Source organism: Sarcophilus harrisii, chromosome 4, assembly GCF_902635505.1.
Source record: "Sarcophilus harrisii chromosome 4, mSarHar1.11, whole genome shotgun sequence".
Classification (NCBI taxonomy): Eukaryota; Metazoa; Chordata; class Mammalia; order Dasyuromorphia; family Dasyuridae; genus Sarcophilus; species Sarcophilus harrisii.
Window position 1 is genome coordinate 420,600,196 of NC_045429.1, and position 16,514 is coordinate 420,616,709.

General features: G+C 36.5%; 1 protein-coding gene across 1 annotated transcript in view; it reads left to right on the top strand.

The window, feature by feature from the left end:
* The window catches only part of MAN1A2 (mannosidase alpha class 1A member 2), a 196,494-nt gene that overhangs the window by 132,659 nt on the left and 47,321 nt on the right, over window positions 1-16,514 (top strand). The window contains exons 7-8 of the mRNA XM_031967376.1: window positions 12,387-12,510; window positions 12,826-12,919. Of these exons, the coding sequence (XP_031823236.1) occupies window positions 12,387-12,510; window positions 12,826-12,919 (218 nt within the window). The remainder of the gene's footprint in view (window positions 1-12,386; window positions 12,511-12,825; window positions 12,920-16,514) is intronic.

The window sequence follows — 16,514 nt, forward strand, 5'->3', positions numbered from 1 at the left end:
CACCACTAGATTGAACCTGTAGTGGGGTTTAACCCAAAAGGGGTTCCACAAAGAGGGCATGACTTGTGGACCAGGGAAATTGAATCTTGGGGGTTTGACATAAGTGATGAGGTCAGGGTAGCAATTCTTAGTTTGAAATCAACATGTGATAGATTCACAGTGGCCATTCTCTTTAACAAAAGTAGATTTCTTTAGGGGAAGAGGTTTACAGACAACATGAAGAAATAAAATGGGCACCAGGAGTGTTAAATAAGAAATAGATTTGGGAAACAATAAGATTATCATTATCAAGGAAAGGAGTTTGAAAGAATCCATTAAAGGAATATACCATGAGACCTAAGAATGAAGTTGACTGGCTGGTTAAATTCATAGAGGAATTTAGCAGACTACCCAGAATTAACTATAGTAAGGAGAAGGGTATCCTTAAAGGGAAAAGGGAAGGCACCATGAAGCAGAGAGGGAATAATGATTGGCTTAGTCCTGCAAAGGACTTTGCAAGGTGCTTCTTTACAGACACACTTTTATAGAGGAAATATAACCTTGGGGAGAAATCAAAGAGGGAGGAGCCAGATGGAATGCAGCTGGCCCACCAAATCCCAGACCAGTCTAAAGATACACTAATCAGTCTTTTAAAAGTTGTTGATGTCCCAGAGGTTGAATAGAGAATGGAGGTTAATAAAGTGTTCATCCTTACAAACCACTACACACAGGATAGTCTGGGACTGGTTGTGCTGGATAAAAGTCAGATGGTTTTCTTCCTGATAAGGGAAGAGAGTAAGCTCAAAGTTCACCTCATAACTTGGATTTCTGATTGGACCCAGCAAGGTGGGGTTGCCTTGACCTCCACAGGGGGTAGAATTATGAGGTTAAATTGATCCCTGTCAGTGCCTCAGGAAGTAATCTTCTAGTGCTTCAGGCTTTCTCTGCCAACCTGACCTGGTAACCCAGGATCTCATCAGTAATGACAGAAGATAACATTGAAAATTAAATTACCTGGGGAGAGGAGGGGAGATGATTGCTTTAAAATAGCAAGAGTGGTTTTTTTCCCCCTTTCCTTTCCCTTTTTCCTTTCACTTTTCCCTTCCTCTTTCCCCTTTCCATTCCCCTCCCCCTTCCCCCTTCCCCTTTTCTCCTTTCCCCCTTGTAGGCAGCTCTCCAAGATTATTAAGATTGCAGAGAACTTGTCAACCAGCAAGAATAGTGTAGTCTGCTCATCCTGTGTCCCTAGATTCATGATACCACACTAAAGTCACAGTCCCTGGGTTCTGATCTTGAGCTATGAAGGAATTAGGACAGGTGGTCCCCTCCTAGCATCTAGATTCTAGATTCAAATTTACAAACCTTTTTTTAACATGGTGCTGTTAAAAAACAGACCTGGTGCTCTATGCCCTATGACACCTCTTGGCAGTCCATTAACATAGTTCCTGGCACATAATAGGTATGTAATAAGTATTTGGTGACTGAATCCCTTGGTATAAAAATATAAGACCTTGCTTTTGCTTCTGATCTGTTTATGGTATAAATCAAACTTTGGAATTTCCCAGCCAGAGGATGGTATCAATTTAGTCACTTTGTTTAGCATACCTTCAAATTGCTTTCCAGGCTGAATAAATTTATAGCTGCATTTGTTCTATATTGTAAAGCCAATCTGTACAGTTCCAGCATCAGTGATGGTATCTTTTGTCATTTGGTTAATTTTGTATATGAGATAAAATTGAAGAGTTGTTTTGATTTTCATTTCTGTTACTACTTACTAAAAGCAACTTTTTGCAAAGTTTCTAATAATATAATATGTAATACTTTCTAATAGTTAAGCTTTTTTCTTATCAAAACTATTTTATTCATATCTTTGGCGGTTTGTGTTAGGGAATGTTTCTATTTCCAATTTTTAATCTTTCCCCATCTTGTGACTCCTGCTTCCTATAAATATGATTGAGTCCCCTGCATTTTAAATAAACGAAAACAAACTGCATTGAATCCCACCTCTCTTGTGTCAGAGCTCTCTTCCTATCAGCCCCCCCCCCCTTTTAAAACGGAAAGCCTATTTATATATATAATAGAAAATATATCTTGCTTCTATTTCCTTTCCCTCCCTTCTCAGTCTGATGCCAGCCTTGTCAGTATTTGTGGTACTATCTTGAATTTGAATCTAGAATCTAGATGCTAGGAGGGGACCATCTGTCCTAATTCCTTCATACCCCGAGATTAGAACCCAGGGACTGTGACTTTAGTGCCAGTGCTCTTGCAGCTCTGCCGTTCCCCCCATCTTCTTTTTTCCATTGTCCTATGTCCTGCTCCCCTATATGAATTTTCTCAACGTTCTGTCTTGGGCACTATTCTTCTATATTTTCATGAGTTTCTATGGGTTTATTAACTCCCCCCTCTTTGGAGATGACATAGATTAAGATATCTAATTTTGATCCTCAAATCTACTTAACCAGCTCTAACTTCTCAACTGATCTCTAGCTACTGAGTATCAACCTGCATGTCCAGTGGATACCTTAAACTGAAGTTGGCCCAAACTTAGCTCACCAATTCCCCCAGATTCTTTTATTACTGGCCAGGGCACCAACATCCTGTATACACTCTCCCTCATCCCTACAGCCAGTCTATTGCCAAGACCTGTTGATTTTATTTTTGAAATATCTTGAATGTGCCCCCTTTTCTCTGCTGATATTACCCCTCCCCTGTACTGATCCTCATCTCCTTGGACCTGCAGCAGCCAGAGCTGCTGGTGAGTCTGCCTGCCCCAAGGGGCCTCTCTCCCAGCCACCAGTGAGATTTTCCTAAAGCTTAGGTTGAGCACTTTCACACCCTTACTCTGATAGTAATGACTTCCTCTGTCTACAAGATTAAATAGAAAGTCCTTAGTATGTCCTTCAAAGCCCTTCATAACAAACTCTCTCTTCTACTTTCTCAGTCCTCTCACACTGGACTCTCCCTTGTGCTGCAGTCAGTAACGTGGCCTTATTGTTATTCCTGGAAAAAGAGGTATCTTCTCCTGGCTTCACAAACTTTCATCTGACATTCTGCATGCCTGGGATGCTTTCTTTCCTTTTCTCTGCCACCTGGCTTCTCTGGCAGTCTTCAGGATCCAGCTCAGGTCCCATCTTCTTCAGGAAGCTCTTCTCCATCCCCCCTAATTCTTGCCCTTGTTGATGTTATTTCCTCTTAGATTGTGAGCTCCTTGGGCAAGGACTTTGTGCTGCTTGCCTTTTTTTTTTTTGTGCTGCCCTCCTTTCTTTCTTCCCTAGCACTTAGTAGGAGGCCTGGAATATTGAAGGTACTTAATAATGCTCGGTGATGGATTAGACTGTGCTCTCTCCTCAGCTCTAGCTTCCTGTCATTATTTGATCTTACAGCTTGATGTCAAAATGCCCCAAGCAGACCTCATTCCCTTCTTACTTTGCCTTCCTCCTACTTTCTTACTTGAGAATGCCTCTCATCCTTCAGTCACCCAGCTTTACAATTTCTTGGTCCTCTTTCCCTTTTCTATACCTGCTGGGTCTCCTTAGTTGTCAGGTCTCTTTTTGTGCAACATTCACAGGGTTTTTGCATTTGTCCCCTTTTTTCTACTTGGATATCACTACAATCCAGGCCTATCTTAATGCAGTAATAGTTAATTTTTCTCTTCTCTAGTCTCTTTTAATTCATAATCCATAGTATTCCTCATTTGATATTTTGTAGCACTCGATTTTACCATGTTTAATCACCTGCATTAAGAACTCCCTCAGCTAACCTTTTGCCTCTCCAATAAAATAAAAATACTGGTTTAGCATTTAAGATAGTTTCCAACGTATTCCACATCCTAGCCAGAATGCCTGCTTAATGTCCTTGTGTACCCAGCACTCAATTCTCCTTTCCTGTCTCTGCCTTTATACGGACTGTGCTAACTCCTATGCCTGGAATTGCTCACTTGGACCTCCTTAGCTTAAGTCCCACCTTTTATATAAGATCAGTTGCTGATGCCAGTTCTGGCAAAATAACTTGTTATTCTCTTCATATAGATTTTACATTTATTTATCTGTGTTCATGTTGTTTCTCCCTAGTAGCATATTAAGTTCATATAGGTAAGAATTTAGTTTTTTAAATTTTTTATATCTCATCTGCATAGCACATAATAAGCACTTATTAAATGTTTCTTAAATAAATGAATCAGTATATTAATTTTAATTAATATGCAAGTGGAAGAGAGCTAGATCATGCCCTGAAGTTACAATAACAATTGTAACTGGCTATTGTAATCTCACACCTTCGAGTTCCATCTCACTCATTAAGAAATCTTCCTTTATTCCTTCCACCTAATTTGTACATTCTCGAGATAAGTCTTTTGTCTCCTCTGAACTACCATAGTACTTTCTATCTGCATTCTGTATATACACTTTTTACAGTTTATTTTATATCATTGATGAGGTTTAGATTTAGGGAACCAAAATGAAATTAGGATTTCTGGTGGTCAGGGAGTTAAATGATAAGATCTAGTGGCAGGTTTGGGGTTCAGGGAACCAAATGGAGGGGTTTGGCTCCCCTGTAACCTCTTGGGATTTGGCACAAGGGTAGAGTGTTCTGGGGACTCCCTTCTGGTGGCACAGAGGTTCTCTGTAAAAGAATTTACAGACCTGAAAATCTAGATTGATAAAAGGGTTTATTATGGGTATTGGAAGTAAGGTTAGAAATCCTGACAGAGAGGCATAAAGTCTGATTAGGGAAATAGGTGAAGGTAAAGAGAGGATGGCACTGGAACGAGTATTCCAGTGGACAGAGACTCCTTGGTGTGCCATGCATGGAGCTGGCATGTTTGGAACCTCTGCAAAGAGAGGGTTTTAGTTTGGCTCTTTTTACAATGAGAGCTTTGTCTACAAGCTGAAGGGGGTTTCAACTTGGGCTAGAATTTGAATTGAATTCAGTAAGGTTTGGGACTGATCCAACTCCACCCAGATAACAAGGGTAAAACTGCTTGTCCCTAGGGGCAGGGTCCCTTATTGAGGCAGAGTTGAAAGAGATTTTCTCCTTCAAGGATTTTCAGAGTTTCAGGGTCCCCTCTTCATTCTGACTTTTAGTTTATTTTTCTTGTACTAGTTTTTAACCACCTTGTAGTCAAAGATCACACTATGCTTTTCTTTGCAACTTAGTAAATGCCATTCTTTTAATAGATTCTTAGTACAGATCTACTGTAATAGTCCAGTGACAAATTGTTTTTTTTTTTTTTTTTAACTAAGTATCTATCTTGTATTTAATCATTTAAAGACTGCCATTACATTCAGACAAGCCTCTAAGGGAATATACATGCCTTACTAAATAAAATAACAGATGCTTTTATTATGAATCATCCAAGGCATTTACTCTTAGCAAATATATCAAAGTTATTGAAAGAATGTGGGTCTGTATTGAAAAGAATAGTTACATTCTTTCTCCCCCCCCCAAAAAAAAAAAGTTTTAAAAAAATAGATTCAATTTCAGTTTAGGATTATTCCTAGATGACAAAATTTAAACATACTAGTCATTTCTGTCCTCCTACTGCTCTAGATAACTAGAATTCACTGTTGTGACAGCTTTAAAAATGGCAAAATAATTCTTATTTAATTGTTTAACATGCATATTTTCCTACTCATTAATTTTATTTGAAGGAAAATGTACATTGATGGCATAGTGATAAATTTGGATCTAGATGACTCAATTCTCTTTTTTGGAGGGGGCAACAACACCAAATTCTTAACAATGTGTACCCAACAGAAAGGAACTATAGGTCTAAAATCTACCAAAATTGTGCTATATTTATTTTTCTGTATCTTTTTAATACACAGGCATCTTATAGAATTTATCTTTTTCATTTATGGAGCTATTTTGCTCTGAAATTCTTTTATTACTTTTAGAATGGTAATGTAGAAAATTTCCTTAAAGCAAAACAGATTTTCACAAATCTGCAATATTTAAAATTTTTAACTCTATAGTCGCTCAATATGTTGAGGATCTGTGATTGCATCCTTTGTGAAGAATTCCCTTCATCACAGATTATCACAGCCCCTTTGATACTATTTAAATGACACCTGGTAATTCGATTCAACCTTCCTTAGCTTCACTGTGCTAAGATAACACATAGCCAGAGGTAATAACCGAGACCTTTCCACCTTGGCAGCATCTTCCTCACCATGATAATGAATGGAGGAATGGAGGATCTGTAATTATGAATGAATAGACTGAACTTTCAGAGTAACTTTTAACAGTGCTGTCCCTATGTGAGAAGCACTAGGGTGCCGTGATAGTGAGCTAGCCCGCCTCTGACACCCTGCACATGCTGCCGAACCTTTCCGCGGTTGTCCCAGCTCTTGTAAACTCTTAAGTGGAAGAGAAGAGGCCAGCCTGTATTGGGAGAAGTTTCTCCAATGGGTAAAATCACCCACTGATTCCTTCTTGGGGCTGTGAATGACTAGCACAGGCAACATCTAGGATTCTAGAGGTTATAGGTAGGGGGATAATGTGATGCTTGAAGATCATTGATAGCTCAGTGGTGAATGGACCAGGGTGGGGATAGACTTAAGGCCTGCAGACCCACTAACAGGCCCGAGCAGTCTCAGCCTGAGGTAATGAGGGCACACACCAGAATGATGTATGCAAGAACAGGGGAGAAAAGAAAAAGCCTGTTTGAAAGATGGTTCGAAGGCTTTGGTAACTGATTGGATGTTGTGGGGGTGGGGTAAGAGATAATGTTAAGGATGACTTTGGATCTGAGCCTGAGGGTCTGGGAAAGAAAATGTTGCCCTCAACAGTAATGGGGAAGTTAAGATGGGGGTGAGTTTTAAGGGAAAAAGGTGGTAAGTTTGTTTTGGGTCTGTAGACTTAAGATTTCTACTTGACATTGTTTGAGATTGCAAGGCAGCAGGGGATGCAAGATTGGATATCAGCAGAGAAGTCAAGAGAAGTAAATTTGAGAATAATCAATAGATATTGTATTGGAATTTATGAGAGATCTATGATATCACCAAATGAATTAATATAGAAAGAGGAGAGAGGGGCCCCAAGAGAGAGCTTAGGGATACCTGAGTTTAGTGGTCATGACCTAGATTAGGAGTCAGTAAAGGAAACCAAACAAGAACAGTCATAGGTAGGAAGAGAATTGGGAAAGAGTAATGTCATGAAAACCTAGAGAGAAGAGAACCTCAAGGAAAAGAGGTTGATTGACAATATTAAAGATTGCAGAAAATTCAAGAAGAATGAGGATTGAGAAAAGGCCACTGTCACTTAAGAGATCATTAGTAACCTGGAAACTACATCATAGTGTAGGCTAGTGTGGTTGAAGGCATGGACTAAAGTGGTAGCCAACTAATAGGGGAAAAGGGGATATTATAGTGCAAATTATCCTGTGGTTGTAAATTTGATATTATGTGAATGATTGGGATGGGTTATGGGGAGAGGGAACTGTTGGGAAAAAGTCTGAGGTTGTGAACATGAGTGGCAGAAAGAGTGGATCTCTCTATGTATGAGAGAAAATTTGGAGGATGGGATTTAATACGTTTGTTCTTAGATATGCTGAAGAACAAATGCTTTTGGGACTTACAAGAGAGAGTTGCTTACCTGTATTTGCATTAGGGAACTCCTTCCACCACTCTACCCCTACCAAAAAGAGGACATCAATTTGGAAATCTCCTTTCGCCAGTTGTTGATATCTACTAGAACTCAAGTGAAAAATTAAAGCTAGATGTTAACTTCTAGGGGTCATATGCATTCAGGTAATAATTGAACCGGTGGACACCAATGAGATCACTGAGAGAGAGAGAGAGAAAAGTGCCCAGGACAGAGTCTTGGGGGGGTGGAAGGAGGCAGAATTAATGACATGACATCAAGATTGGCTCTTGCCTGCTCTAACTTGCTATCTGCTGGCCCCACTGCAGGGAACAACCCCATTTCTCCCCTTCTCTCTTCTCCCTCCTCCCCACTCCTCCCAATTGAACAGCACAGCAGAAAAAACTGGTAACCCAAGTTTCCTTGATCTCAGACTGCCAGTAGACAGCAGGAAAATAGACAAGCAATACCCACTTCCCTGGAAGTTATGGACTCATACTTTCCCTAGTAAACATTTATTGGCTATTGACTAATTTCTCCTTTCTACTGTACCTGTCGTAGAGCACCATTCTGATGTAACCCTTGGACTCCTACCCCCATACAATCTTGGTAGGGGACCATCTGCTCTGCTATAACTCTCCAACATTCCTTGGGTCTTGTCAGCTACTCTGCTACCTTATCTACCTAAGTATTACCTGTCCACTCAGAACATGAGCCCTTCTTTTATGTATTGTAACTTCACTTATATTGCAAGCTCTTTGACACCAGGAAATATTTGTATTTGACCTGAATAAATTAATTTCAGTTATTTTGATTTTGGGGGCAACCTGTCTTATATATGTAGATTCAGGGAAGGAATTGTTGAATAGGGAAAACCTAAAGATTAATGGGAACTGATGTGATCAAAGGGCAAGACTCTTGGAAGAAATGGAAAGAGATATAGTCAGGAATACAAGTAGGGAGATTTTCTTTTGTAATAAGGGGGATTATGTAGAAGATTTTTGATTTTTTTAGATAGAGACTAAAGGAGCTAAGAAAATAGCACAGGTAATCGCTTTTTCTCAGTAAATTAGGAGGTAAGATCTCCTCCTGTGAGGAATGGTAAGGATTACCATAGGAAACTTTAAGAGAAAAAGAAGTGTCTAATAGCCAATATTTTTGAAGGATGAATAGCAAAAATTAATGCAGACTCTTAGAACTTCATTCTCTAAATAGCTAAGTTTTCAAAGGGGTGGACCAAGTTCTGATCATTATCATGAGATGAATATGAAAATTAAATGTAATCCTGGATGTGAAAGATGGGGCTTTTCTTTTCCTTTTGTATATGTGCTCTTATTTCTCTTAATCTTGTGAATAATCAAGAACATTTTAGGAGGAAAGAAAAACATTCTTTTTGTATTCTTACAAAATCTGATGGCAAATAATGGCATTGAGCATTTATGGTAAAATTCAGTCTCTACTGAGACATTTTGAATTCTGATACCAAGACCTTAATAGCCACTAAAGAAAAAGAAAAAGTTACAATAGCAAGGATTTGACACTGGATAGGAAAAAGTTACAATAGCAAGGATTTGACACTGGATAGGATTGGACAGGACCCTTATTTTCATTTTTACACGAAGAATCTTGAAACACACTGAGATGTTAAGTGACTTGAACAAGATTCAGTTCAACAGTTTTTGCTAGATATTGTGCAAGGTCCTGGGAAATTGACAAAAATGAAACGGAACAGCCCCTGCCCTCAAACATCTTGTACTTTGCTAAGCCCAAGTCCTCCAGATGTGAGGTTCTTCAGAAGTGATTCTTTTTGTTGATAGACTTGCAGAAATAGGGAGTTAAAGGAGCAATTTGCCTGAACTCTTGTCTTCTTATAACATCTTCTTTAGAGTCATTTGCATTTTCCCAAAGTGTTTAATCTAGAACATATTTTATCTTCATTCTAAAAATTAAAGAATTTAAATGTTGATATATGGTCATTCATTCATCTTGACAGTAACTTTAAAGTGATTTATGTCTATAGTCTATAGTAAAGCTTTTGTACAGTCAATTACTTCTTTCAGTAGTCTTTTAAGGAACAAGTATGTCATTTGAGGTAGAGTGAGAATTTAACAGAAGAGAACCTTTAGCTCTTAGACGAATTCACATATGACTCAAACATTGTAATGATGGAAAGTATCTGTAGAGGAACTGGTCGTAGTTTTTTTTTTTTTTTTTTTTTTTTTTTTCATTTGTCATTTAGCTATGATATTTTTTGTTATTTTAAACAGACTCGAGTATTAACCAAGATTTTTTTTTAAAAAGCCTTTATTATCTAGTTATGAAATATAAATTCAGTTCTTATCCTGATATATAGTTTTTAAAATTGTTACTGATTTTTTTTTTATTATGTGGTAGTTTTAATTAAAATATAAGACAAGAACTGAAAGAACATTAAGTAGCATAGTGCTGTGTAGTGAAAAAATTTTAATGTTATCTGTTAAATGCTGAATAAAAAAGTAATATAAAATTTGAATTTTGGGATTGTTAAGGGAAAAAAGAGGCTTGCATAGGTTAGAGAAGTAATTATATATACAGAAGGACCTGGGTTCGAGTATTGGCAGTTTTTTTTCTCCCTGAGGCAGTTGGGCTTAAGTGACTTTCCCAAGGTCACACAGCTAGGAGTATTAAGTGTCTGAGACCAGATTTGATCTCAGATCTTCCTGACTTCAGGGCTGGTGCTCTATCCACTACATCAGTTAGCTGCCCTGAGTACTGACTCTTAACACAGTGTGGTCATGAGCAAATCAATTAACCTTTCAAACAATTCTCTTAACGTTACATAGAAGCTGCAAATCTGCATTGTTGGAGGAAATTTTATTTTTTGGAATTTTCTTATCCTGATGTAATCTCAAGTTTGCTTTCATTCTTTCCCAACACCCACAAAGAACTTGATCACTTTAAATAAAGAAGAGACTCCTACTTTGTCTAGACTTCATGCTTCAGCAAGAAATGACACTAGTGTATTATTTATAATTTTAGGAAGAATAATTTATTCAAAAAAATTTTAATGGTGTTATGAGTTAATAAATGTACAAATATTGGATTGTTTACTCCCCTTTCACTAATGGATTTATTGCTACTATTTCTTCAACAAAGAGTAGTTTAATACATAAGTGCTCAGGAAGATTAGATATGCTCATAGGTTGGAAAAGAATATCAATGAGTAACAGAATCCCAAGATAACTCAAGCAGCAGCAAATCTTCTCATCTGCCCATCTCCAAATTGTTCTTTTATCAAGAAGTTAAGGAGCTTTTGGTATAATCTCCCTTAATTTTCTTACTTGCTACTATAGCATTTAGCATATATTCATCCATTTTTTCTTCCATTCTCATTTCTCTTAGCAAGATATATCTCTCATTCTTTCCACTTGTACTCAGATTTATAAGGTCTGCTAAGACCTTGTTTTTCCTTCATTTCTTCCTTATTCTCCTTTTTCATGCTTCCTTTCCTGCTAACCACAAAGGCATTTGTCTCGTCTCAAGGTAAAACAAAACAAAACAGACCATTCTGTGCTGTTGACTTCGTTACTGTCCTTTTGTTTCTTGTATTTATTTTGTTTCTTGTATTTATATTTGCTATTGCCCACTTCATCCTTAAAAATCTCCTTCCTTTGTTTTTGATACTAATTAATTGTCTTGGTTCCATTTTTACTCTTTAGGACAGTCTTTCTCCTTCCTTTTCTTTCCCTGATAATTTCTTGTCCATCTCTAACTGTGGACTGACCAAGGCTCAGTCCTAAGCCCTCTTCTCATATGAAAAGAAGTCATTCTCCTAAATTTAACTATTATCTCTAGGTAGACATTCTCATTTCTTTATCTCTAACCCAGATCTCTTAAACTTCATTCATCTCTCTCCATCCTTTGGATGACTAATCTGGATAGTCCTTCTCCATGTCTTCAACATGTCTAAAAAAACCCTTATTTTTCAAACACAAACATTCCAATAAATTTTTCTGTTTTTAAAATGGTTTAAAATGAAAAAAACAAACATAGTTTTCCAATCATACTGGTTCAACAACTGGAATAAAAATCATAAATTTTCAGAACTGTAATAATCTTTAGCTAGTTGATTCCTGAATCATCTTTGACTTTATTCCTTGATTCTATCATTGTCTCCCATATTTATCTAATCATTTGCCAATTCTTTTGTGTTCTTCCTTTTGTGCTATCTTATGTAGCTATTCTTGATTTTTCATTCAAACTATCGTCTTAAACCTACCACTTCTATCATACCACATTTCAACTATTTTATTGTTGCGCATTCATTTTCTGCTTCTTTCCTTTATGTTTATGAATTCCTACTTCAACCAAATTGGCTTATCCCATCCCTTTCTGAACATGTCATAGAGATTCTCACCTGGCTTTTTGAAATTCACACCAGATTCTTTCTCTGAAATGCTGTTTATCCTTGATTTAAATCCTACTCTTTTAAAAAAAATTCTTTGGAGGTGTTTTCCTGACTCAATGATGATGATGATCTTTATTTATTGCATCCTGCTATTAAGTGGAGGATATAAGAATTTAATTTTCAGCTTAGATACTATTATTGGATAATCTCCATTTTATGGAATTCAAGAAATTAATGTGGTTCATGGTTATTGTAAAATGAAACTTCTTTTTATCTCTGTGGACTTGTGAAGTTTTTCCATGACATACTCAAATAGCATATACTATACAACTATAACATGTGGTATTCCATAAGATGTTTATATTTAAATTATGTGTATTTATTAATGATTTTCCCAGATTTTTCTCCCAATTTTAATTTTCTCCCTCTTATTTTTCAGTGGAATTGGGCGAAACTGGGGTTGGGCCTCTGCAGGTAGTAGCATTCTGGCTGAATTTGGTACCCTACATATGGAATTTGTCCACCTCAGCTATTTGACAGGGGATCCAGTTTACTTTCAAAAGGTTAGTCTTTTTCATTAAATTGAAAATAATACCTTTAGAAATATGAACAAAAGTTATTAAGCAAAAAGTATTTGACTTTCTTACTTGTCAGGACCTTGTCCTTTATTGATAAAATAAACTTTTTTCTTTTTTGAAAACTTAATCAAAGGGTTCTTAAGCATCATTTAATTTTTTAAAATCAGTGCTAATATCTAATTGAGTATTCAGCACATAAAGAGAACATGGAATTCAAAAGAGGGAAAAAAAGACAAATTAATGTCAAAAAGATAATATTTATATGGATGTTTTATATTGTTTGCATTTTATTTTGTTTAGGTCATGCATATTCGGAAACTGCTTCAGAAAATGGATCGACCTGATGGGCTTTATCCAAACTACTTGAACCCCAAAACAGGCCGATGGGGTCAACGTAAGTATTTAATCATATTATTAACATTTGCACTTCATTGAAACATAATGTATTCTGAAACACATTTTTTAGATACTTAATATTAGAGATTCAGACATATAAGATCACATAAGAAGGAAGGTGTTTTTGCATCTTATTATTCCTGGTACCTGGCACTCTTTGCCTTATGCTTAATTTTTACCTTATCTTAATTTTTACCTTATCTCTGTTATTGATTTGTTCATTTTCTTCCACCAGAAAGCCTTATATCCTGAACTAACACATACTTTTAAAAATATGTTTAAAGTGGCACATCTGTACTGTCCTGATTATGCTAATGGAAGGTGGAGGACCCTTTAAGAGAATAATGAGAAAGAAGGGTTGTCTACACTATCATGGAACCAAATAGATTTTATTAATGGAGGTTATGAGGCTCATATTAGATGGTAGCAGGACAGTGGTAGATTTGTGAACCACCCTTAAACTAAGTCAGATATTATATAAAAACAGGACAGAGAAGACAAAGTGCCTGGGCTGATGAGGGCCACATGCAAGTTTTTCTTTGAGATGGTTGAAGTTTCTTTTGCTGTTTACATTACTTGTGGCATCATAAGTCACATTTTCACACTCTGTCCCCCTCAGTGTACAATATATGTGTATATCTCTGCATACCTTTATGTTTATGTGTGCCCTTCTTGATTCACTTGTGAATATTCATCTATATGTTTATAAATGTTTCTTTACACAGGGGAATATATGTTTGCATGTGTATACTAGCTGCTCAGTAAATCCTTTCTGTTGTTACATACAGTTCATTAACAAGTATTTATTAAGCATTAACTATACGGTAGGCACTACATTTCATGCTATGGACTTTGGCAAGGATAAAATGACTTCTGCCCTTCAGAAGCTTACATTCTGTCAGGAGAAACAACATGCATATATAAATAAATATACAGAAGATAAAAAAAAAATTTTTAAGAGACAATATTAGGAATTGAAAATATAGGAAAAATGTCATGTAGAACATATTTGAGCGATTTCAAAGTTTTAGATGTGAATATGGGTAAGAGGTATATTCCAGGGATAAAAGACTGTGTAAAGGTTTAAAGATGGGAGATGGAATTCTACAGAGGATTCAATTCATGTCATTTATAGAAGGGGGAGCAGTGTTAAACCTCTAGGGAAATTTGGAAGAAGGATCTGTTTTAATGAAAAGATAATGAGTTTTGTTTTCACTCAGATATATGGAATTAACCAGTATAAAATGTTGATGATATAAGACTGGAGTAGAGGAGAGAGATGAGGGCTGGCTACACAGAGTCATCTGAATAGAGAAGATGAAGTCATGGGAATTGAGCTGATGAAATAAGTAAGCTAAATATTGTAGAGGGGAAACCAATAGGATTCTCAGGACATAAGATGGGATTATACCTACAATTAGAAGACATGAGATGAGTGATAATTGAGTATAGGAGACTGAGTAGGAGTGGTCATATAGGAGAGAATATTGCCATGAAAAAACCAAGGAGAAGACATACAAAAGAGGATAGATAGCCATTAGTGTCAAATGAAGGACGATTGCTGGAAAATGGATTTTTTGTGAAAGGAAAGGGGAGTATTTAAGAGATTATTGTCAACTTTGAAGAGTTGCATTTAAATAATGAGGGTGGTTAAAAGCAGATCTGATGCTTGCCATCAAGGTTAGGTCATTTCAATGTTGGTACAAAATGAAGCACTCATAAGACAGTGCCTTTTGGATATCTCATTGACTTTTCAAACTCAGTATGTTTAAAACTCAACTAATCCTATCCCTACATCTTTCCCATACTTTCTTTCCTCTTAATTTTTCCTCATTTCTCTTGAGAGATACATTATCCTCCCAGTCACCCAATAGAGTCTTCCAATAGTCAGTAAACCTTTATTAAGCACCTGTTTTGTGGCCTGCACTGTGCTGGACTTTAGGATACAAGTACAAAACAAGAATGACAATCCATACCCTCAAAGAGCTTAATATCTAACAGAGAAAAACACAAAGATAGCTGAAAGGTGGAATGAGGGTGGAGGAATGACTTAGCAGAGAAACTAGATAAGTCCAACTAAGTGCAGCGGGATGGGAAATGAGATGTCAGTCCTGTTCCCTTACTGGGAAAAGTTTGTGGCTCCACCCTCCTTTTTTCAGAGGTGTGAGTAACAAGACTAATTGGATCTTACAAATTGATGAAATTTCTCAATATATTGGGGGGAGGTGGTGGAGAAAACTGAGAGGTGTCTGAAAACTACTTAACTTTTTTTTTTTCTTCCTCATCTGTACTTCCATTCATTTACCAAATTCTATCATTTCTGCCTCTGTCCCTATCTCAAATGGTTTCCTTCTGTCACTTAACACTGCCACTATCCTAGTTTCCCCAACGTCTCTTGCTTAAGCTATTATACTAACCTAATTTGTCTTTCTCTGGTCTTAGCCATCACTAACCCATCTGTCATACACACCTGCCAAATAATCTTTCTAAGGCACGGTCATGCATAGACTAATACTCAAAAACTTTTCATTGACTCCTTCTTGTCTCTGGATTAAAATCCAAATTCCTTAGCCTTTCCTTTAAGACCTATTACAATTGGACCTCATTCTACCTCTCAGTCTTTTTCTTTTCACACTTTGTTTCTGCTACTTTGGGCTTTGACACTTTATTTATCATTTGTGTTTATGTTCCCACAAGGCATAGAGAATGTCAGGAATGAATTTTCTCCTCTTACCTGCATTTTATAATCCCTGTCTCCCTTTCTTGATACTTCCTATTTCATTAAATTTGCCCTCATTTCCACCATTAATAATAATAATAATAATAATAATCAATTATTAATGCTCTTCCCATCTCTTGTTATTTAGAAGTAAAATTCAGTTTAGACAATTATTCCTAAAAGAATCAGTAATACAGAATTTATTCATCATTTATTTAAAGACTATAAATTTAGACTATGATCTCATGGTTACTAAAAAGAGATCTTTTGTTTTCCATACTTATTTCTTTCAAAGTAATCTTCAGATTATATGGGGAATATGTGTGTTATATGAGTGTGTAGACAAAGGCATATACACATACAGATTCACTAGTTATTTGGCACTAGTTCTTTAGAATTTTGAGAGCCTTTTCTGATAGCATTTTAGCAGCTGCATTCCTCAGTGAGAGAGTTCATCTTGCTACTTTTTGCTTTTTTCATATTTTATATGTATATCTGAAAAGTATATCAGATTCCTTTTGCAGTATACATCTGTCAAGACTATAAATAGTCTGCCAAACAAATGGTGGATTGAAATAAAATTTAACAATTCAGCTTTGGCTAACTATTATAATCACTGTAATGATAATGTCTATGACTTGCACATAGCAATCACAGAGACTAATCACTGGTAATTACCTTCAAGAAAAGCATTTGATAACAGTTGTACAAAAAAGAATAATCTATAAGGAGCCTAAATTTGAAAGAATATCATTAAACTTTCTTTTTTTTGGGGGGGGGGTTCCAATTTTGCTGTTTCACAAGCATCTTTTCATTCTGAATTACAACTTTATAGTTCTGAGGGTAAAAAAGCTCAAGCCAAGTCATTTATCCA